Source organism: Peromyscus californicus, unplaced genomic scaffold (genome assembly GCF_007827085.1).
Source record: "Peromyscus californicus insignis strain IS unplaced genomic scaffold, ASM782708v3 Scaffold_7__1_contigs__length_154581171, whole genome shotgun sequence".
Lineage (NCBI taxonomy): Eukaryota > Metazoa > Chordata > Mammalia > Rodentia > Cricetidae > Peromyscus > Peromyscus californicus.
Genome location: NW_026294595.1, coordinates 2,912,607 through 2,935,487, shown reverse-complemented (window position 1 = coordinate 2,935,487; position 22,881 = coordinate 2,912,607). Strand labels below are relative to the sequence as shown.

At 40.8% G+C, this 22,881-nt stretch overlaps 1 protein-coding gene across 5 annotated transcripts in view; it reads left to right on the top strand.

The window, feature by feature from the left end:
* The window catches only part of Mrrf (mitochondrial ribosome recycling factor), a 99,324-nt gene that overhangs the window by 3,590 nt on the left and 72,853 nt on the right, over positions 1 to 22,881 (top strand). For all 5 annotated transcript variants that reach the window (XR_008215352.1, XR_008215353.1, XM_052725774.1 and 2 more), the window contains exons 2-5: positions 1,608 to 1,816; positions 8,315 to 8,470; positions 13,034 to 13,152; positions 19,856 to 19,947. Coding sequence is in view for 3 of the 5 variants with exons in the window: in XM_052725774.1 (XP_052581734.1) it covers positions 1,636 to 1,816; positions 8,315 to 8,470; positions 13,034 to 13,152; positions 19,856 to 19,947 (548 nt within the window). In the remaining 2 variants the exon portion in view is untranslated. The remainder of the gene's footprint in view (positions 1 to 1,607; positions 1,817 to 8,314; positions 8,471 to 13,033; positions 13,153 to 19,855; positions 19,948 to 22,881) is intronic.

Below are 22,881 nucleotides of genomic sequence, written 5' to 3'. Positions count from 1 at the left end.
ATTAATGGGAGTAAATGAACTAATATGAGTGAGCCAGCAGCCCAGGCCTGCATTTGTGTAGACTTCACGTGCTGATTGCTGATATCCAGCATAACTTGTTAAAAATCCCATCAGGAGAAATGGTTCGCCTTTGCTTTATTCATTCCCTTCCTTTTTTTGCTTGTCTTTTAAAGACAAGATCACATCTAGCTTAAGCTAGCCTCTAGTTTGCTGTTTAACTGAGGATTACCTTGAACTCCTATTCTTCCTGTGTGCACCTAACTGCTAGGATTATAGGCATTCCTCACCATATGTGGCATTATGTGTTGTTCATTTTCTTTTCATTAAAAAGAAGTAGTGATGGCAATAATAGTCAATAATAGTCACAGGTCTTGAGCAGTTAGCGTGTGCCAGGTACCATGCTGAATGTTTTATACGTACTTGGTATTTCATTTTTAAATGAGGCTTATCTTTCTCATTGATAGGGAAAGGATGAATTACCCCAGGCAGATGTATTCATATCTGACTGAATCTAGGCCACTTTACACATCAGTCCTGACATATGTGCAGGTGTCCTCATCATATCTGACCCTAGCATGGAAGTCTTTGAAACTGATAGCAATCAATAAGTATTATTGTTTGTGTCCCTATTATCCAGTAGTCACCTTGTCTAGTGTTTTATCTGCCTAATCACATTATTCTCAACTTGAAGAAATGAGTACCAGTCCCATTTTACAGAAGAGAAAATGGAGATGCAGCAATTCTTACTTAGGCAGTGGTGGAGCTGGGATTGGATTTCATGTCTTGTGCTGCAGAATGCCTACTCTTGTTTTCTGTAATGCTGCATCACCATTTGAGCAGTTTTTTTTTTTTTAATGAAATGTGATTTTCAAAGATAGTGCTTTTAGACACTTGATACTAATTGTTCCTAATTTTTAGCTAAGTAATAACCAGATTCTTGGCAGAAGTTCTTAGTGTTGTATTTGTTGACTAGGACTGTGTTCTGTCTGAGGAAGCAATAGCATCTTTGTATGGTCAAAGACCTCAGAAGTGTGTATAACTTGTGTTAACTCAATGGATGTTGGCGTTTCCTAGTTCTAGACCGTGGAAGACCTCAAACCTCAATCATGCTTCAGGCTCAAATTAAAGTGCATTCTAATTGGTAATCAGTGCATAAAGAGCCAAAGAAAATTTTAATTAAATGCTGCCATGTAAATTCTCTAGTCATTTTATGCCTATTAAAATGTTTTTCTTACTTAAAGTCCTCTTCTGGTACTCTGCCCTTCCTCTTTAAGCTTTATCAAGATTTTGTGCTTTTGCTCATATAAAGCTTAATTAGCATCATCACAGATTTAGGCTGCTGCACATTTGCTTAACAGGCATTTAAATGCACTGAAAGAACTCCACAGACAGGGTGGGTCACTTAAGTCTGAGCCTCAGTTTTTTCATCCTGTGAAATGAGGATAATAGTTCTTCCTGAGTCTGTTGGGAGGTGGCTTAGAGATAATGTATGTGAAGTGCCAAGTTCATGGCCCAGTTAGAGGAATTGCTTGGTAGTTGGTGTGGATTAGTTTTGAAAGTTGCTGTGGGCTCTCTTTTACTGGAATCTTTTGTCTTTCTCTTTTTAGTGGCTGTTTCTGTGGATTCTCTCCCATCATGGCCTTGGGAGTATACTGCTTCCGCCGGCTACACCCCACCTTTTGCACTTACCTTGCTACTTTGACCAGACCTGTTTCAGAAGTTTCCATGAAACCTGTGCATGGAAGACAACATGACAGGCAGTACTTAGCCTTCCCAGCTGTGCCAGTTCGCCAGTTTGCAACCAAGAAAGCAAAAGGTAGGTGATCTCCTTCCCCTCTCAGTCCTTTCTTACATTTGCCGAGATCTCAGAGATGTTCAGAGTCCTTCCTGATGTCTCAGAAGTTCACATGCAGACTGTTGGAACCCAGGGCTTGTTTGGTTACCATTACACCTCATTTATTTTCTTGGTGGCTCAGAAAATGCCTCATTTATTTTATTTAGATGCAGAACTAGAGGTAAAAGTATCAAGCCTTCTGGAGTGCTTATGGCAGGGATCAGCATACACTCATTCTTTAGGAAGATTCGGATTGGGGGTATAATTAAAGCCAGAAGGGTTTTGGGTGACAGGGCATTAAAACTACGAGTTTAGATGGATGATCTTAATGGCTTATGTCATCCAAGAATGAGATTTTGATGTACCGCAGGTCTTTGCTTAAATGCCACTTCCTCCAGGATGCCTTCCTTGACCTGAGACTGGGTCAGATTCCCTGTTACATGCACTCATGTACACTGTTATTTAACTTTTGACACACTTAGAACTGAAGTAATTAATTAATCAGTTGTAAACTTGGTTATTGTTTGTTAGCTGCCTGCTATGTTGGATCTGATGAAGATCAGTTTCTTTGTGGTTTGGCACTCTCCAGGGCTGGTATATATACTGTATTTTCAGGGACTCTGTCGGATGAATGGGTGACAGAGAGTGAGCAGGCAGACCCCCTGTTTGGGGTGGGGTCAGGTGGTCTACTGTTGAGGATGGTGCTAGAATGTGCTCCTGAGTGTTTCCTTTTCTGCTTTCACACAGATCTGCTTTTGTTGAAAGGAGGATTAACATGCTACTGAAAGAAAATTAACTCTTAGAAGACTTATCTTGTTAAGTTCAGATGTGATTTGTATCTCATTTTTGAGATTTTCTAATCCATTCCTTACCATTATTCATTGGAAACAATTATAATTTTCCAGTGAAGAAATCCTTACAATTGTCTAATGAATATAGGTTTTAACGTGTTGCAAATACAGAAGCCAGGGTATAGTTGTTTGGAAAAAAATTGCTCATGGTTGCCTCCAGATAGAGGAAGAACAGGAAAGCTGGGGATTCTGACACCGTGGCATCACAGTCTTCTAGGTGCTTAGTATGGCCTGCAAGCAGCATCTTCATCTTTTTTGGCTGCTCCTCTAAGAGTTGGCTCTTTTCATTCTCTTAGATTCCTTGGAGTCTTTCTACAATAGGGATACTATCCCTTACTGTTTGTGCTACCAGGGTGTTATGTCTGTGAATGTGGTCATTTTCAGTTTTTTGTACTCTTTGTATCTTTTTCAAGAACCCTTTTCTATCCCAAAGTAATTTATTTCTGAATGTGGTGTGAATTAATAATTTTAACTGAAAAGCTGGCTGTGGTAGCCCGCACTTGTAATCCCAGTGCTTGAGAGACTGAGGCAGGAGGATTCCTGACCGTTGAAGGTAATCCTGGGCTACATAGTGAATTCCAGGGCACCCTGGTCTGCAAATTGAGACTTTATCTCAAAAACAGAAACTAAAGCTCAGTTTAGGTTTCTTTTTCATACGGGCCATGAGCTGTGTTGCCAGCACTTTGTCATCCACTTGGTGCTAACTCCTGGTTGTTTTGTTGAACTGCTCTGTTTCCTCACTAAGTTGCCCTTACTTCCAGAATCAGTCATAAAGCCTTGTGTGCACTGCTACAGATTTTTACCTTTCACACACATTTTTTCTTGCCTTTTTCCTCTTCTATGTGAAATTTATAGTCACAAACCAACATTTTCTAGAAAATGATATCATTATTGTATCATTTTATGATATACTCATAATTATTTTGAGGCATAACATATACAGAAAAGTATATTCCTACATTGTTAAGTGGTTGGCACAGTGGAGTTTTAGAAAGTGCACATAACCATGTATCCATCTTCCAGATCAAGAAATAAAATATAGGGGACTGGAGAGATGGCTTAGCAGCTAAGAGTACTGGCTGCTCTTCCAGAGGACTGGGATTTGATTCCCAGCATCTGCATGGTGGCTCACAACTGTCTGTAACTATAATTCTAGAGGACTCAAGACCCTCTTCTGGTTTACCTGGGTACTAGGCCCACCTGTAGTGCACAGACATACATGCAGGTAGATATTTATACACATAAAATAATAAAATTAAATTAAAAGAAATAAAATGTAGCATGCCATGGTGTCACTTGGGAGGCAGAGACAGGAGGTTCACTACAAGTTTAAGGCTAGCATGGGCTGTGTAACAAATTCTAGGCTAGCCACACTTACATATTGATAAAGTGTCTCAAAACAGCAACCACAAAATAACAAGCAAACAAAAAAACAGAAACAAAAGTTATTTAAAAAAAAGAAAAGAAAAGAAGAAAACATCCCATATTCTAGAAGGGCAGGAGATTGGTTTTAACACCATAGATTAGTTTCATCCTTTTTGAACTTGATGTCTGGCTTTGTGGGGTAACAGATTTCTTGTGAGATATTTGCATGTTGTACCTGCAACAGTTGCTGTGTGCTTTAATTTTTTTTTATAGTGTCCCAGATGTGCCGCTGCAGTTTATGTATCTATCCTGTAATGGCATCTGGGTCACTTGGAACTTGGAGTTCAACTAGCAGTATCATTACAATATAAACATTCTTGTACATTTGTTTTGGTGCATATGCATGCACGTACATCCCCATTTCCCCTGTATTACCCTCCACTGGACTGCCTGGGAACTCTAATTTAAGTAAGTGTGATTGGTGATAATGGGCATCCCTTTTTATTCTTGACTTTAGAGAGAACACTTCTTATATATTGATGTAAAGAATGTTTCCTTTATATTTTTGAAGTCTCTTTCAGGTAAATGTATCTAATCCTTGAGCTGTTTAAAAGACACCAACTTCTAATCAAATGATACATATGGTCATTGAGGTAGTCCTACCTTCTCCCCTTTAGTTTTTGCAGGACTGGGAATTGAACTCAGGGCCTGGCATAGGCTAAGCATGTCCTCTATTCTATGCCAATCCCCAGTACTCCCCTGCCTTGAATCTGTTAATAGAATAACTCAACATCAATTGCTTTTCTTGTGTTAAATCATTTTTGCATTTTTGATAAATGCCCTGCTTGTTTTTGATAATTTGTATATATCTTGCTTGATACATAATCTGTGTATTCATTGCTGGACTTACCAAGCTTGTGCATAGGATTAAGTGTTAGGCTCTTTAGTCTGTGTTTGCGTGTTTAAGGTTAGGCTGAATGTCATTCCACATACTGAAGGGCTTGACTCTTGCTGCCTTTGTTAGGTCTTGTTGTTGACGTTAGCCTCATGGTGTGAGATGAGTGCATCATATCTCTTGTAATAGAATGTAGTAGGATGGTTAAAGTTCCTTGCCTCCTAGGTAGAACCTGCCTGTAAATCGTCTGGATCTGGAAAGTGTATATAAACTTGAAATTAGAGATTCATTCTCTTTAAAAGTTATGAGACTGCTTATATTTTCTGTTTTAGAATTTTTTTAATTCTAAATTAAGAATTTAATTTTAATTCTTTAAGGCTGTTGGTCTAAAATTGCACCTAATATCCTCTTAAGATTAAAAGTTTTCAGCACTCAGGAAGGTAGAGGTAGGGGGACCAGGCCAGCTTGGTCTACAGAGCAAGTTCCAGAATAGCCAGTACTACACAGAGAAACCCTGCCTCGAAAAACAGAACACAAAACAAAAGATTAAAATTTTTACTGTTTTGATAACTCTTATATGTTCTCTTTTTCTTAGCATCTTTCATATCATCATCATTTTGCCAGAAGTTTATCAGTGTTACAAGCTTTAAAAGAAAATCTTTGTTTTTGTTTTTGTTTTTCAAAATAGGGTTTCTCTGTATAGCCCTGGCTGTTCTGGAACTCACTCTGTAGACCAGACTGGCTTCGAACTCACAGAGATCTGCCTACCCCTGCCTCCCAAGTGCTGAGATTAAAGGCATGTGCCACCATCGCCTGGCTAAAAAAATCTTTTAATGTTGTGAGTCTCTTATTTTGTTGATAATAATATTTTTTGTATTTTCTACTTACTCTTTTTGGGACAGGGTCTCAACATGTAACTCTGACTGCCCTGGAACTCATGTGTAGGTCAAGCTGGCCTTGAATTCACAGATATCATAGCTTCCTGAGTAATGGGATTAAAGGTAGTCTGTACTTGGGATCACATTTTCCATTTACTTAACTTTTTATTTCCTTTGCTTATCAGTTACCAAGAAAAGTGTGTTAAAATCTCCTGGTGTGAGTGTAGATTGAACAGTTTCCCCTTTTTAATTTTGAGGCTACCTTATGGCTATATATTTAAGCCCAGAATTGTTATATATCTTCTGATGTTATTTTAAAGTAACCCTCATTTCTAATAGTGCATTGTCTTAAAATGCTTTACTTGCCGTTAATACAATAAAACCAACTTTATTTTCATTAATATTTTTCAGGCCTATAAAATTTTCCCTATCCATTAAACCTGTGATTTCATGTATTTATAAATTTTCTTGTATATTCTATATGGTTAAATTAAAGTCTCACTGAGAACCTTGAACTTTTAGCTAGTCATTTTGGTTCATTTCTGTTTATCCTCTTTGTTGAGTATTTACATTTTAATCTTGTTTGTACTTTTTTGTGGCTTTCTTAACTTTTTCTTCCTTTCTGTTAAGTTAATCAGATTTCTTTATTCCTTTTTCATCTCTGCTGATTTGCAAGCTGTGTGTGTATACCATCTGTCTTTACTTGGATAGTTAGTTACCCTTAACTTTTTTTTTAAAAACCTTTTCATAGAAATAAACTACACTTGCTAATTTTTACAAATTGAAATCACCAATGTAGTCAAGACTCCCCTTACCCCTCAATCAAGAACTGGTGTTGGGGGGGCTCATGCCTGTAATCTTAGCCCTCAGGAGGCTGAAACAGACAGACAGACATATATAGCAAGATATTGTCTCAGAAACCAGAGGCTGGGGTGTAGCTCCATGGTGGAACACTCAAGTCCTGGATTTGAATATTTTCAGTACATCAGAAGTCCCTTTTTACCCACCCTCTCCCTGCGCCCCTCCCAGGTGACTGTTATTCAGACGTCTGATGGCATGGATTGGTTTTTGTCTGTTACACTGTTCTAATATGGCTTTTTTACTGTAGTATGTATTTTTGTGTCTTGCCTCTTTGTTCAGCATGTAATTTTGATCCTGTGTGGATAAATCTGTCTTTTCTCTCCATCTTTTAAAATGATGTGTATGTCTTTGGTTTTTTTATTTACAATTTGTCTAGATAGGGATTTGCTCCTGTTGTCCTGCTTGTAATCAGTTTTTCTAAATTGACATCTTTTTATCAGTTCCAAAAATTCCAAGCCCTTAGCTTGTTTGCTCCAAAGCAGTGGAGGCTTTAAGCAGAGTGGTGACCTGACAAACCTTTGGAAAAGTTACCTTGCTTCCTGTTTGCTGGTTTCTTTGGGCAAAATATTTCAATGGCCTGAACCTTAAGTTCTCATTTTCCTACCTCAGAACTATCTTGAAAATTAAATGGAAGAGCGCATTTGAAATTGCAAATTAGGATGTGAAACACAGATAGCGTAGAGTCAAGCTAGTCATATGATAATAAAAATTGCTGAATGGATTTTAATGTTTTATTAAATGTTTAGTGGATAAGCATCATAGTCTTCATTACTCAGATACTATTTATTTCCATCTTTCTTCTCCTTTCTCACCCCCCATGTAGAAATACAAGAGTATTTGTGTCATACATACATTTCAGAATGTGTGTAAAAACCCCTGATGGTTTAGACATGAAATCAGATTCCATCCGTCTTCCAGCACTGTTGATTTACTAAAATAGAAGCCAGTATGCTGTGGTGGGTAGGATTTAATGTCTCTGCAGTTCATTTTGTCTAGAGCAGCCATACAATGTTGAGCATAACTTTTTCTTAGTATGCATTTGAAACTGAATTAATATATTTCCTTTCTCTCCATTAGATTTGTGGAGATTGTCTTATGAAAAGTTCATGGGCTTAAAATTAGACAGATCTGGGACCAATCTTGACTTGACTATTTCCTGACCTGTGACATTAGGCAAGTTACTTTACCTTTCTTGTCTTCCATTTTTTCTGAAAAAATAAGATATTAATTTACTCCTGGATTCCCTAGCATATGTAGAACACTCTTTTGGGTGTGTAAGTGACTTTGTTTGTATTACTGGAGCAGCCTTATAATACACATTTTATTAGTCCCAGTACTCAAAGATAGAGTAACTTGCGCAATGTCCTAAAGCCAGTATGCACTACAGCAGGTGTAACCCAGAGTGTCTAATTATAATGCCTTTGCCCTTGCTAATGGCTAAGGCTTTAGCACAGACCTAGGAGCTAGCCAATACTTAGTAGATGTGAGCACTTGTGTAGGGCAGGGATGTGTTTATAAACTTCTAATGTTTGACATTTTGCCCTGTACACAGTAGGCACTTAAAGAAAAAAGTCAGTGCTTATTATTTCTGTGTATTCGTCTACTCCTCTGCTCACTGTTCGCTTTTCAGCTAAAGGGAAAGGACAGCCCCAGGCGAGAGTGAACATTAACACAACCTTGGTTGAGGACATAATCAACTTGGAAGAGGTGGATGAAGAAATGAAATCTGTGATGGAAGCACTCAAGGATAATTTCAATAAGACTCTCAACATAAGGACTGCACCAGGTTAGTGGCTAACCGATGTTTCAGGGAGTGTTATAGTGGGAAAGAGCATGGGTCTGTCACCGTATCAGTCCCAGCTTTGGCATGACTGACTGGTGTTTATGAGCAGTTATTTTTCTGTAACTGAGGAGTTGCCTTGTCCAATTCCTGCTGTGTGGCTTTGGGGCTGTAGAATGTGAATGAGCTAACTGTATCATGGTTCTGGGATAGTGCTGCATGTGTCCATTAAGCAACTGTCTCCTGTGGAGTAGCATTGTGCTTGGTCCACAGAGAACTAGCATAGCAGTGAACAAAACCTATCATGATCAGTGCTTGTGGAATTATACTCTCAAAAAGTAGTTCTCTTGTGGATACTATAAGCATATGTGGGTATCTAGACTCACAGTTCTATGTCCTTTAGTTTGCTTTTTCTAATTTGTCCTATTTGGCAGTTCTTATCCTACACTGAAAACCAAATTCTGCAGACTTACCCACCTGAGGCCTTTCTGTGCCCATGAGCTTGACCAGGAAGATTCTGATTCTGTTTAGGTTAATAGCTTCCTGAAAGTGGCTTTTCTAAGTGGGAAATGTCAGAACTGTCTAGGAGAACTGTTTGCAGATGTGATGGAGAAGTGGGTTGTCAGCTAATGGTGCAAGCAGGCAGGAAAAATCCAATTGCTGTTAAATTGGCCTTCTGCAAATTGTCATCATCCTAGAGTTAGGCCTGGGACCCCCTCTGAAGGTGTCTGCGGGAGCTTCAGCCCCTCCCACTCATGTTTTGATTGGGGAGGTTTGTAAGGAAAATAGAAGATATTTTATGAACTTGCTTGTGAAAAGTACTCAGTTCATTATAAAAATGATCAGAACCACGTTGAGTTTAGAGATGCGATCTGGCGTGAGACTAGAAGGCAGTTCCTGGCATTTGTTAACCTTTGTGCTGGAGTGTTTCTGCCTTTGCTGACAGTAAAGCGTGCCATTCAATCTTTCGCAACTGTTTATTTTAAGCTTGCTTATTATTTTAGGTATGAAACTGATAAAGTGCTCTGTCTCCCCTGTGCTTTCTGCCTGTTAACATTCTGCAGCCGAAACCAGAGAGCAGCTTGAGAGAAGCCCAGGGAGAAATGTGATACTTAAAATGAGCCGGCCAGTTCCACTCTTGTTGAACTTAAGATGATGATGGGCTCGGAAAGAGGGTGGGAGTGTAATTTGTTAACTGTTAACCTCTGAGAAAATGAGGGGCAGGAGGGAGCTTGAGGGAGATTCCCACTGGGGACAGATTGAGGGGAAAGGGCTTGATGCATTATGTCGATAAGGATTGAGGGATAGGAGCCACCACAACTGCACACTGAGATGCCCATGTGGGGACTTCTGGGGCAGAGGCTCTTACAGCCAGTCAGGGAGGCTGGCCTAAGATCCTCCTTCAGCAGACCTCCCCTTAGAATCTCTTCTTTCCTTCTTTTCCTTAGGGTAAGTTTGTGTATGTTCTGTGTAGAATTTGAGGCTGTGAAGAAACTGGGCAAACAAGCTAAGCTTAGCCGTGTTCTCTGCTAGAGTGCCTCTTCCATATCATCTCTCACTGCTACCTGCGGCAGCGCTTTCCTCTTCGCTTCCTTCTGTCTTGCGTGTGTCTCAGAAACAGCGGATATCTGCCAACGCTTGCCTGAGATGCAGGCTCGTTCTTTTCTTCTTGCTGCTTCCCCTTTGTCCTTCGTCCATCCATTTGTTTACCACAGTAGGACTGAGCACTTACTTCGTACCACTTTCTTTAATAGGAATGGACATGGAGAGGGAAGATCTGGTTCCTAATGTCCAGGAACTTAGAACCTCATATGAAAGGGCAGACAAGTAAACCAGTGTGTAGAAAACCACATAACAACAGAACAGTGAAGACAAGGCTTTGGAGACGGTTATGCCTGGACTTGGATTTAAGTTCTATTATTAAGAGCTGTTGTGATGTTGGGCAGTTCATTCTGTTTACCTCAGTTTCCTCATCTGTAAAATGGTGGTGGTAATAATCATCTTATAAGATAATGAAAGCAAGTAATATTAAAAAGCATTAGCACTAGAGCTTTGCTTATAGAATAAGTAACTTAAGGCTGCTGCCATTATTGTTGGAAGCATCCTTAGGATGCTTGAGGGCTCCTAAGAGTCAGACAAGGCTCCTGAGATTAGACACCACTACAGTGAGACTTTAAAGAGGGAACAAGAGTTATCCCAGTAAAGAAGTATATTCTCACATAGTAGACTACATAGTGAGTTGCAGGCCAGCCAAAGCTACACAGTGAAACCTGTTTTAAAATAAAATAAAATAAAATAAAATAAAATAAAATAAAAAGCATTGAGGAAAAAAAAGTTATATACTAGAATTTTACAGCGATTGCCCTACCTCATCTTACCAAATACTAGGATTATGAGAATGAGTCAGTAGACCCAGCTTCAAATAGGATTTATTCAAGGAATGTTGAGAAAAATTATAAATGAATCTAAAATACTGTGATAAGTGATTATAGTTATTTTGTTTTGTTTGTTTTTTGTTCTTTGAGACAGGGTTCTTCTGTGTAGCCCTGGCTGTCCTGGAACTCACTCTGTAAACCAGGCTGGCCTTGAACTCAGAGATCTGCCTGCCTCTGCCTCCTGAGTGCTGGGATTAAAGCTGTGTGCCATTAACACCCAGCTGCTTTGTAATTCTTAAAGTAGACATCTATACTTTCTTAGCTAAGTTTATTCTTATTTTTAAGCTATGGTGAATTAAATAACTTTTATAATTTCAAGAAAAGAGAAGTATATTCCTAATAGAAGGGAAATTACATGTAAGGATATTAGTTTGATTAAAATACAAAAATTCCAAAAATATATATAGTAACAGCACTATTGGGTTGTAGCTATAAATGCTTTTTAATATACTTTTGAGTCTAATCCTCCTAAAAGCCTGTTAAGTATAGTTTTGGTCTCATTTGAAGATCAAGAAGTAAAGGCCCAGAAGGCGCTTAGACTCTGGAAGCAGCTCGTGGGTATTTGAATGATTTTAAAATCATGGCGACTTTTTATCATTATACTCCTATACTTTTTGTAGGTTAAAGCCAGTGGTGTCCACAGCTGTCTGTCATGATGACACTGAATCTGGCTGAGTACTTCAAATCAGATCTTTGGACCATAGTGCATTAATCTTACAGCGTGTTGCCAGAATAGTTTCAGTTTATTTGAAAGATACCTGAGCCACCCATGAGTGGTTTCTACTGTGAGTGACAAGGGTTTTCTGCTAGCTTCATTTGTATAGGAAATCAGGGACTTAGAAGAATTTCCCATTTAGAATTGTAGGCTTATTTATCTTTTTTGACTTCTGAAAAAATTGCCTAGGATTTTATAGGTGTGGAAAAAGATCCAGGATAACAGTGATACAAACACCACACACACACACACACACACACACACACACACACACACACACACACACACACAATGTGTACTTGCTTCTGAAAGGTGGGTCCCCAGTACCAAAGGCAAGGGTGACATAAGGAAGTTGTTCTAAACTGGCTGTGTGCTAGAATTGTGTGGTGAATTAAAAACATTACAACAGAATCAGGATCTCTGGGGGGTGCAAGAGTACAGGCTGAAGCCCTGATGATTCTGTGCTCAGATCTGTGTAGAGAAGGGAAGATCTTTGCCTGAAATCAGACTTGAGCACACTTGAGTTTGACTTAGGGCTCTTGATTGTTTTCTCGCTTGTTAACTCTGATCTTGGTCCATTTATCTTCCTCGAGTCTCATTTTCTCATCTGTGAAGTGATGGTAATAGTCACAGCGTTACAGGGTGGGATGGTAAGGGGCAGCAGGTGGTGACGTGTCAGTGCTTATGCTTCGGTATGTGATGTAGTTGGCCATTTCTGTTTAGCTGTAGTCGCCGTAATTCCGTAAGCAGCTACTTTTTTTAAGCTGAGTTGGAAACCAAGGCACACAGAGAGAGGCAAGTGATGTCTTTCTTAGTGGTTTTCTAGCTTGTGAGTGGCAGAGTTACTGAAAGGAGGTCATTGCTTTTCAGTGTCAGCTCTGTGCTGGATAGTTTATTCTGTCAACTTCACACAGCTAAAGAGTTCTGAGAGGGGAGCCTCAATTGAGAAGATGTCTCCACAAGAGCAGGATGTAGGCAAGCCTGTGGGTATTTTTTAAATTAGTGATTGATGGGGGAGGGCCCAGCCCATTGTGGGCAATCCCATTCCTGGGCTGGTGGTCCTGGGTTCTATAAGAAAGCAAGCCAGTAATCAGCACCCCTCCATGGCCTCTGCACCAGCTCCTGCCTCCAGGTTCCTGCCCTGCTTGAGTTCCTGTCCTGGCTTCCTTCAGATGATCTGTCCTATATCACAGGGAAGGCTTTAAGTCCAGGTAGACCAGAATGGTTACTTATCCTGGTTCTAGTAAGGAATTCCAATGTGGCTCATTGCATACTCTATCCACTGCCTGAAACTGCTCCTATGAACAGCCTTGTCACTTTGGTAAGGGAGTCCTGTATGTTTGTTGAATCAGAATTAGACTAAGAGGTACGGGCTTCTAAGGTCTTTTAGAATTCTAAACCTTACTGTTTTTCCTTTAGGATCCCTTGATCATATTACTGTGGTAACTGCTGATGGGAAGCTTGCTCTAAATCACATTGGCCAGATCTCCATGAAGTCACCACAGTTGATTTTGGTGAATATGGCCAGTTTCCCAGAGGTAAGGTGCTTTATTGAAATGATCTGTCTTCAGTTTCTTTTGGATCACGGAGGTTTAATCAGGTCAGAAAGGAAATGTTCCCTTTAGTTTGGAAAGAAATTTATTAAAGAAAATATAGGACAAGAAAAGTCTCTTATGTCTAAATTTTTTTAAATGATTTATCTTTATTTAATGTACATTGGTATTTTTGCCTGCATGTATGCCTGTATGATGGCATCAGATCTCTTGGAACTAGAGTTACAGACAGTTGTGAGCTGCTATGTGGGTGCTGGGAATTAAACCAGGGTCCCTTGGAAGAGCAGCCAGTGCTCTAAACCACTGAACCATCTCTCCAGCCCCTCTCTTAATTTTTTATCTGTTAAATTCAAATGTATAGTGACCAAGTAAGTGATTTGACAAACAATAATGGAGAGGAAGTGATTGGCTTTGGGGCAGTATAAGGGTTTGGTAACCTGGTGTCTCAGTTACTTTTTTTTTTTTTAAAGATTTATTTATTTATTATGTATACAGAAGAGGGTGCCAGATCTCATTACAGATGGTTGTGAGCCACCATGGTTGCTGGGAATTGAACTCAGGACCTCTGGAAGAGCAGTCGGTGCTCTTAACCTCTGAGCCATCTCTCCAGCCCCCTCAGTTGCTTTTTTATTGCCATGATAAAACACCATGACCAGGGCAACTTATAAAAGAAAGCATTTAATTTGAGGCTCACAGTTCTAGAATTAAATCTATGACCATGATAGAGGGGAGCGTGGCAACAGGTATGCATGGAACTGGAGCATAGGTAAGAATTTTTGAAACCTCAAAACTGACCCCCAGTGATGCACCTCCTCCAGCAAGGCCACACATCCTAATCCTTCCCAAACAGTTCCACGAAACGGAGACCAAGCATTCAAATATGTGAGCCTTAGGGGGACATTCTCATTCAAACCAGCATACCTGGAAACCATGTGGCCTATCTCTGGGGCCTATCTCTGCCCAGTTCTTGCTAATAATTGCCAGGCAGAAATATAGGCCTGGTATTAATATTAACAGATGCTCCAGTTTTTATTTCCAAAAGAAACCAGTAACCAGGAATTTTGTACAAAGTCTTTTTGCTCACTAAATGTTTTGGCCTAATTCACTTTTCTCTTCCTAAAATGTGGATATTCAGGAGGGCTGGCATGTGTCTGTTACCTCAGATCTTGGGAGGCAGTGGCAGTAGAATCAGGAATTCAAGGCTATCCTAGACTACACGAGATAGCCTCAAAACAAACAAAAAAAACCTTGAGACAAATAAAACATTTTAATGGGCCAGATATGTCCCGAGGGCTGCCGTTTTGTGACTTCAGCATTAGAATTTGGAGAACCTCCAGGAACTCACCTTCCTCTAGACTAGACAGAATAATATAAGCAGTGCCTGGTGTTAGAGACTGGAAGATGAGTTGCATTTAACCTTGAGGCTGTATGGTTTTAACTGTAGTTGAGAAACCTAGAGAACCTGAACTCCAGTCCTCTCTCTGCCTTGTCATTTGGCAAGTTGCTTCCTTGCTGGCCTCCATTTCCTCACCTTGTTCTGGTCTCTGTCTCAGTAGTTTTGTTATTGGCAGGCTGTGTTTTGGATTTGATGAACCAGCTTACCAATAGGAGTAGAACAAACCATTTCCAGTCAGAAGCCTCCTGTGACTGATAGGCCAGGCGCACTTCTAGAGTTGTTGCTCAGCCACTGCCCTTGTTGGTTCTGCCACAGTGAACTTTAATGTTGCAAATACATATTGGATTGTATCATTCTCAGAATCTTGACTGTGGACAAGAAGGCTTTGGGTGATCTGGCTCAGCCTGCTTCCAGGCTCTGCAGTCCTGTGGTACTGTCTTCCTGGTACCCTGCTCTACTCAGACTGGCCTTGAAATGAATCATGACTTTTGCACCCTCTGGGCCTTTTTAGGTACTGCTCCTGTGGCTGGAACATTTTCAGCTGGCTATTTGCTACTCATGTTTTGAATTACAATGTAGATGTCACTTTTTCACTAGATTGTAAGCTTGTAGTAGAAGTCATATATAACTTATTCGTTGTGTTCACATCAACAGTGGAATTACTCCATACATTATCCTTAAATTGGTGGATATATGTTATTAGGTGTATGGAAAGGAAGCACTCATTCATGATGTCACTGAGGAGTGTAGAAATGGATGAAAAGGAACTGTCAACTCTTTCCTGCTGTCCCTCTGAAACCCTGAGGCCTCTCTGCCATGTTCATCTAATCCTGTAGGCACTGTAGGCCAATTTAGGGACTAGCCTCCTAATGACACAGCTTGAAGACCTCATCAGGCAGATTGCTTTTCAGAGCCAACCACTTCTGTTATTAAGTAGCAAATGGTATTCACAGAAGTAGCACCTGATTGGCCACCAGAGCATCTCTTATGAGGCAAGAGGAGGTATTAACTGCTTAATTTTTTTCTTAGGAAGTTGGAGTATATTTTCATCTTTCAACTAAAGTATCTTTGCAATTTCTCTAGTGTGCAGTTCCTTGGGTTTTGGGAAAAGCTTAACCGGCATGTTGTCAATAGAGGGCTCATGTAGAGGCACAGTGAGGAAGTGTGAGTTACGCAGTCTTTTGAATTTCTTTATCTCATCTGCTGTGCACATTAAACAAACAGCTCTAGCTAAACATTTCCTCCCTCCAGCTTTATAAGTACTGAGGTTTGTAGCTTCAAAATGCTGAGCTAATCCTCCTTGTGTTTATAGAATTCCTTTCTATTTCATGTGCAATTGGCTTTCTTTCCAAATCTGAACATTTCTGTGTCATGCTTTTGGGACACAGTACATGTATAATCTTTCAAACACGTTGAAGGCAAAAACTGTGTTGCATTTGTTGAGCATATATTCTGCTTGATAATGGTGCACACAGTTGCCCTCTTCCCTAAACATGCCTGAAGCTACAGTTAATGATGGGAAGGAAGAGAAGTGAATAAAAACTTAGCATCATTTGAAAAGCAAATAACAACAACAGCAACAACAATACATCAGCAGACTCCATTATTTGTCTGTGGATGGGAAAGAACTGATGTGCACCAAATCTCTGCCATGTTGCAGTCACTTTCTTACAGCTGCTTCCACACCATCAACAGTAAAAATCAACACTACTGTTCTGTTTTGTAGATGAGGCAGCAGGATCAGAGAAGGGAAATACCTCCTCTCACTTCACACCGCTGTTGACCATGGCTCTGCTTGACGTGGAGGCTTGCACTCCTTTCTCCGTCCTCCATTAACTCAGCAGTGTCTTTCGTGTCCTCCACGTGAGGAGGTTCTATGTGGAGGGTTGGGAACTCATTGGTGAGAAGAGATACTAGAGGTCTGTTTTCATGTGCCTTGTATTCTAGAAACTCACTGAGGTATAAAGAAATGTAAGGCCAGTAATTGATAAGGTACTAACAGTTGACTCTGAATTCTCAAGAATATGTTTACCTATGTACAGACATGTTGCCATCCCTTGTCCATTATTGTGGATTAGCTTAAGAATAACAAGGGCAGGCATTGCTAATTGATAGTGGAACTTTTCTCTGCTGGTCTCCAGATGGGGTCAGTGATCTTTTTCAATACACAGTATTCCAGCAGCCATAACCAGTCAGTTAGTATTGAGAGCAAAGTAACCAGTCTGCCTTGTGATGCCAGTGAGTGTCCCCCTCCAGTGATGGAATAAAGGCTAAAGATAAGGGATGGAAATTGTGTACCTATGTATGCCTTTTTTGTTTGACCCATGAATAGTTTAAACATACTGTTAGGGAAATGATTATAATTTCCTGAGGTCTGAGTCCTGCCGTGTCAAACAAAAATATACATACCTAGAAAAATTAGAAGACTTACTTTCAGTAAGTTTCTTTATGGGAAATCTCAGCTAACATTTTCCCTGAATATGAAGAAATACAAAAACTAAAATGTAAAATAAGGTTTTGAAGTAAAGTCAAGATATGCATTTTCTAATAGATTTAAATAGGATTACTAATAGTAGTCATTCAGCAAGCTTTTACTGCACACTTGCTTAGACTTCACTGGAACTGTGCCTTCCACTGTGAAGGTGCAAATAGTGAGACATACTTCCTGCCGAGCTTGATGTTGGTAGTGAATACTTTTGTAATTTTTATTTTATGTGCATTAGTGTTTTTGCCATGTGTTTTGGGTCCCCTGGAACTGGCGTTTCAGACAGTTTTGAGCTGCCATGTGGGTGCTGGGAACTGAACTCAGGTTCTCTGGAAAAGCAGTCAGTGCTCTTAACTACTGAGCCATCTCTCCAGCCCGGTAGTGAGTACTCTTGTACCTACAGGGGAAGGCTGCGTGGAACTACTTGGGCCAGACTGAAAAGGAGTTTGGTGATAGTAGGGTGTGGTGGCTTGAATAGATATAGCCCCCATAGACTCATGTATTTTGAATGCTTGATCCTTAGGGAGTGGCACTGTTAGGAGGCGTGGCCTTGTTGGAGTAGGTGTGGCCTTTTTGAAGGAAGTGTGTCACTCTGGAGGCAGGCTTTGAGGCCTCATGCTCAAGCTAGGCCTAGTGTGACAGTCTCCTGCTGCTGCCTGTGGATTAAGATGTAGAACTCTCAGCTCCTTATGTCTGCCTGCATGCTGTAATGCTTCTCACCATGATGATAATGGACTAAACCTGTGACGCTGTAAGCCAACCTCAAGTAATTGGTTTCCTTTATGAGAATTGTCGTGGTCATGGTGTGTCTTCACAGCACCGAGACATAGGGGTGTTAGAGCAGTGTTTTCTTGGTTATGGAGTAAGAAGCTATAGACGGTTGGGGGATGGGAGATAAAGATTCCTCTTTAAAGTGAGGGTGCTTTTAACTCTATGAATGGTTTTATGAAGGGTGGCCGTTCTCTGCAGAGAGATACTTACTTTATTTCTTTGCCTACTGTTTATTTTTGCTTTATGTGTATGAGTGTGTTGTCTGCTTATGTGTGCACCGTGTTCATGCACTACTCACAGGGGCCAGGAAATGGTATTGGGTCTCCCGGAATTGGAGTTACAGGTGGTTGTGAGCTGCTGAGAACCAAACTTGGGTACTCTGTAAAAGCAGCAAATGCTCTTAACTGCTGAGCCGTCTCTCCAGCTCAGTCGATACACACACACACACACACACACACACACACACACACACACACACACACACACACACACACACACGTTCATTTCTTTATGTAGTAATTACTGAATGCATTGAGCTTGAGGATCTGTAAAAAGAATAAAGACAAAGTCACATTAGACTAAATGCAGCTCAGCCTCTCCTTACCCCCGAGAGTAACTGAAGTTTGATAGGTTGTCTCTTTATTGCATCTTTCTTGGGCTGTCTATTCTAAAGGATGTGAATATACCCTGTAGACCTGTTGTTCATAATAAATAGGTGGTGCTTGGTTATGTCAGAGACCCCTTTCTAACACTGAGAGCCTATGGTCTGAGGCATCATTTAAAACACTTAGGTTCTACACATCTGTATGTAGATATTCTGGTTTGTCGTTTTGACTTCATACAGGTGTAGAATTAAGGCCATTTAAAGATGGAATAAGTAAGTTTTTAGATACCTCTGCTAAAACAGTAACAGTGAAATGCTTGGAAAAATAAAATAGGTGTGTACCACCCTCCATGCCTTTCAGACGTGAAGCTGGAGGAACTCAAGGACAGGACTTGGCCTTTGAGTTCAGATGGCATGGATCAGCTCTGGAACATGTCAGAAGCCTTGTTCTTGTGAGTCCATGTCTTCCACCCACTTCCTGTTGCCTTTAGCATTGATACAAGGTGCAGTCAGCATATTGTTAAAGTGTGAGGTTGGACATTTAGGAAATCTGTTTACCAGTGAGTGAGCCTGCAAGTGAAGTTCCTGAAGGATGTTAGGAGGACAACAGTGTGTCAGTATAATGTTTACATTAACTCTGCCATTAATTTGAGAACTTTACACATTTTCAATACATGGATATGGTTTGTTCATATGATAGCTGCTCTTCATTGATTGTTAACTGTGTGCCAGGCACTGAGTTGGATACATTGCTTTCATTATCTCATTGCTTTTGTGATGTTTAGGTACCGTATCATCTCAGATTATGAATGTTCAGATTTATTGCTCAGGGTATGTGGTCCCAAAGCTGGATTTAAACTGAAGTTTTTCTGACTCCAAGACCCATGCTTTTCTCCTATCACTCCGCCTTTCCTGCGGTGCACACCAGTGGAGGTTTACTGCTTATTCCAAAGCATGAGTGAGTTTGGTATGAGTGTAGATGCGAATGAATTAAATTTATTTACTCATTCCAAACTGGCACTAGTATATTTTGAGTGTAAAATGTCAACTGGAATTTTTAACGTATGAAATCTTTCATCTGTCTTTACACCAATCTTTGCATAGACCAGCCCTCCTCCCTTGAGGATTTATTGTGGTTTTGATCTGTGTTGCCTCAAACCATTGAAATCTTTTCAAAGAAGCAGAGCTGTTTTCTTTTTCTTTTTTCTTCCCTTTCTTTTTTCCTTCCGCAGTACACTGGTACCAGGAGTGGACATGGCTTGCTATTCAGCTTGATCAAAGCACTCTACACCAGTGTAACTTCCTGATCTTACTGGTAACAGAACTAAATGTTTCCATGTTCTGCCAAGATGGGTTGCCAGTTATCGACAGAGGGCTTGCATCTGGTAATAATTATTTACTAATTCTGTTTACCTTTTGATCTGGTTTTCAGTGTACAGCTGCAGCTATCAAGGCTATAAGAGAAAGTGGAATGAATCTGAACCCAGAAGTGGAAGGGACACTAATTCGGGTACCTATTCCTAAGTAAGTTTGGCTGAAAGCCATGTTTTTCAGTGACGCGGGATGGTTATCTTTGGATGGAAACTAGTACCTCGAGGACACTCTTGGGCCAATGGTGTGGCTTCCTTACCTGTATCTTTCATCCTGGCTGTGCCATGAGATCAGTTTGCTGATGCAGACTTGTGTACTAGATGCTGGTCTATAGCAGTAAGTTTGTAGAGCACCTTGTCCTCACACATTCTGGCTGGCAAGTTAGGACAAGTTAGCACACCAAGTCATTGCAGATCAAATGAAATAAATTCTCAGAGGGAAGAAAAGCCACCAGTATTCAAGAGGGAGTGATTGACGGGGGCGTGATAGTGGTAAGGGCAGTTTTATCGTGGAGGTGTCATTTAAGGAGTTAACATTTCTGCTGAGAGAAGATGACGAGGCGGAATCATCAGCCTGGAGGAACCACTCCAAGAAGGGCGAGTGGCGAGCACAAAGGCCTCAGCTCAGCAAGCAGCTTGACGCTTGTCAGCTCTGACCCCACGTCCCCTGTCGGGACTTTTACATTACTCTTTGGTAATCGAAGAATTAAAGGCATAAGTCCCGAGTAGTGGTTTTTGTTATGTTTTTAATGGATTTTTAAGTGGATTAGAATAGCTCTTTGTTCCTGAATTTAGAAAGAGAAGACAGGGCTGATGAGATGGCTCAGTGGGTAAAATCCTTGCCATAGAAGCCTGACAATGAGTTTGATCCCCAAAGCCCTTATACAGGTGAAAAGAGAGAACTGACTCTACACAGTTGTCCCCTGGCCTCCACACATGGGCTGTGGCAGCAACTCCCAAAAATAAGTTAAAATTTTTTAAAAAGAAAAGATAATACTTGGGAAGTGGAGTCAGAAGGATCACAACTTCAAGGGCCATCCTGGCCTACACACCGAAACTCTTCCTCAAAATAAAGAACACACAAGAAAGTGACATGTTTGAGTAAAAGAAAAGCAGCTGATGTGCTGAAGCCCAGGAAGGGAGTGAGAGCAAGGGCTGGACTAGTGCTTGTAGCAGGAATCTTAAAGAGTCTTAGTAATAAAACCAAACCTGGAGCCAGGAATTGGGGTGAATGCTGGAAGATCAGAGAAGCAGAACAAGCCACAGCTACCTCACATTGCCAATTCCTCAGCTGGTCCCGTTTCCTCAGACTGGTTGCCTCTCAGCTGAACTGTGCTGCTCAAAAGCCTAAAGGCTTAACCAGCTCTAGTTCCTCATCCTCACGCCTTAAATATCTTTCTGCTTTCTGCTATCACTTTCTGGGATTAAAGGTGTGTGTCACCATGCCAGGCTGTTTCCAGTGTGGCCTTGAACTCACAGAGATCCAGACAGATTTCTGCCTCTGGAATGCTAGGATTAAAGACGTGTTTGCCACCATTTTCTGGTCTCTATGTCTAGTGACTATTCTGTTCTCTGGCCCCAGATAAGTTTATTAGGGTGCACAATATTTTGGGGAACACAATATCACCACAAGTACTGACGGTGGAGGCTTCACAGCCATGAGAGGAACTGGGATTTCTTCTAATGGTAACAAGACAGGGACTTTGGAGTGTCTCTGATTAACGAGAAATTTAGGGGACGAAGTGGACATATAAAGAGCAGTAGAGTCATGGCAGTCCAAGTGAGACATGACCCGTGGTTACGCAGCAGAACTAAACCCCATTCCTACACAGTGCCCCACACTGGATCACTTCGTTTGGCCATTCAACTAATATTTGTTAAATACTAACTGTAGGCCAGGTCCTTTTCTAATTATTGGGGTACAGCAGTAAGCAAAGCAACAAAACTCCTTGTTCCTCTGGAACTCATCTGATAGTTGAGCAGATATAATAAGCTCTGGTAATGGTAAGGCAAAGAGCTGGAGGAGGGCTGGCAGGGTGGCTCAGCAGGTAAGAGCACTTACTGCTCTTGCAGAGGATCAGACTTCAGTGTCTGACACCTACATTAGGCAGCTTACAACTGTTTATCTCTAGTTCGGAGAGATCTGATATGCCCCCTGGCATTGTCTTAGTTACTATTGCTGTAATAAAACACCATGACTAAGGCAGTCTCTACATGGGCTGATAGTTCCAGAGAGACAGGAACCTGTCCCATTGTAGCAGGAGCATGGTGGCACTGGATAGCAGGTGAGCGCTCACAAACAGAAATCAGAGTGTATAGTGGGGGTGGCAAGAGCCTTTTCTGAAACATCAAAGCCAACCCCACACCTCCTCTAACAAGGTCACACCTCTGAATCCTTCCACTGTCCCACCAACTGGGGACCAAATGTGTACAGCATGAGGGCCATTCTCATTCAGACTGCCACAGGCCTGTGAGCATATGCCACATGAACTAACTCATGCAGACAGTCACACATACAGAGAATTTTTAAAAACTCTTTTAAAGAAGTAGAAATTTGGGGGCTCTATAGAAGCAAGCTTCAGGAAGGAAGGGACATTCAAACGATGTAAGCAAATGAATGACATCTTCCAATAACGAGAAGGGAAATAGAATGGCTGGGGTTCCTTCTGTGTCACCTGTCCTCCTGTGCTTTGTAGGAATTGCTTCACTTGTTATATGATGACCCTTTCAGTGTCATTTTTCCAATTAGGAAAGTTTAGGCTCTAAGAGGTAAACTAGTGCTGCCCATGTTTCCTTGGTTGCAAAGTGTCATAGCATCAAGATTTTTTTTTTTCATGATGAAGTCTTACTACATAGCTAGGTTTTTGAGATCATCCTGTCTCAGCCTTCAGAGTACTGTGAGTGCAGACGTGTACCACCACACTCAGCTGTGAGAACCAGCCATAATACTGAGGAAACTAAGACATTCCTTGAATGAACTTTTATGTGCTGTATGGCTAGAAAAATGGCTGTGTTCTTGATACTGTATAAAACTAAATTAACACTCTGCTCTGAAATCTTGTGAACTGGACATAACCTTGTGTTTAAT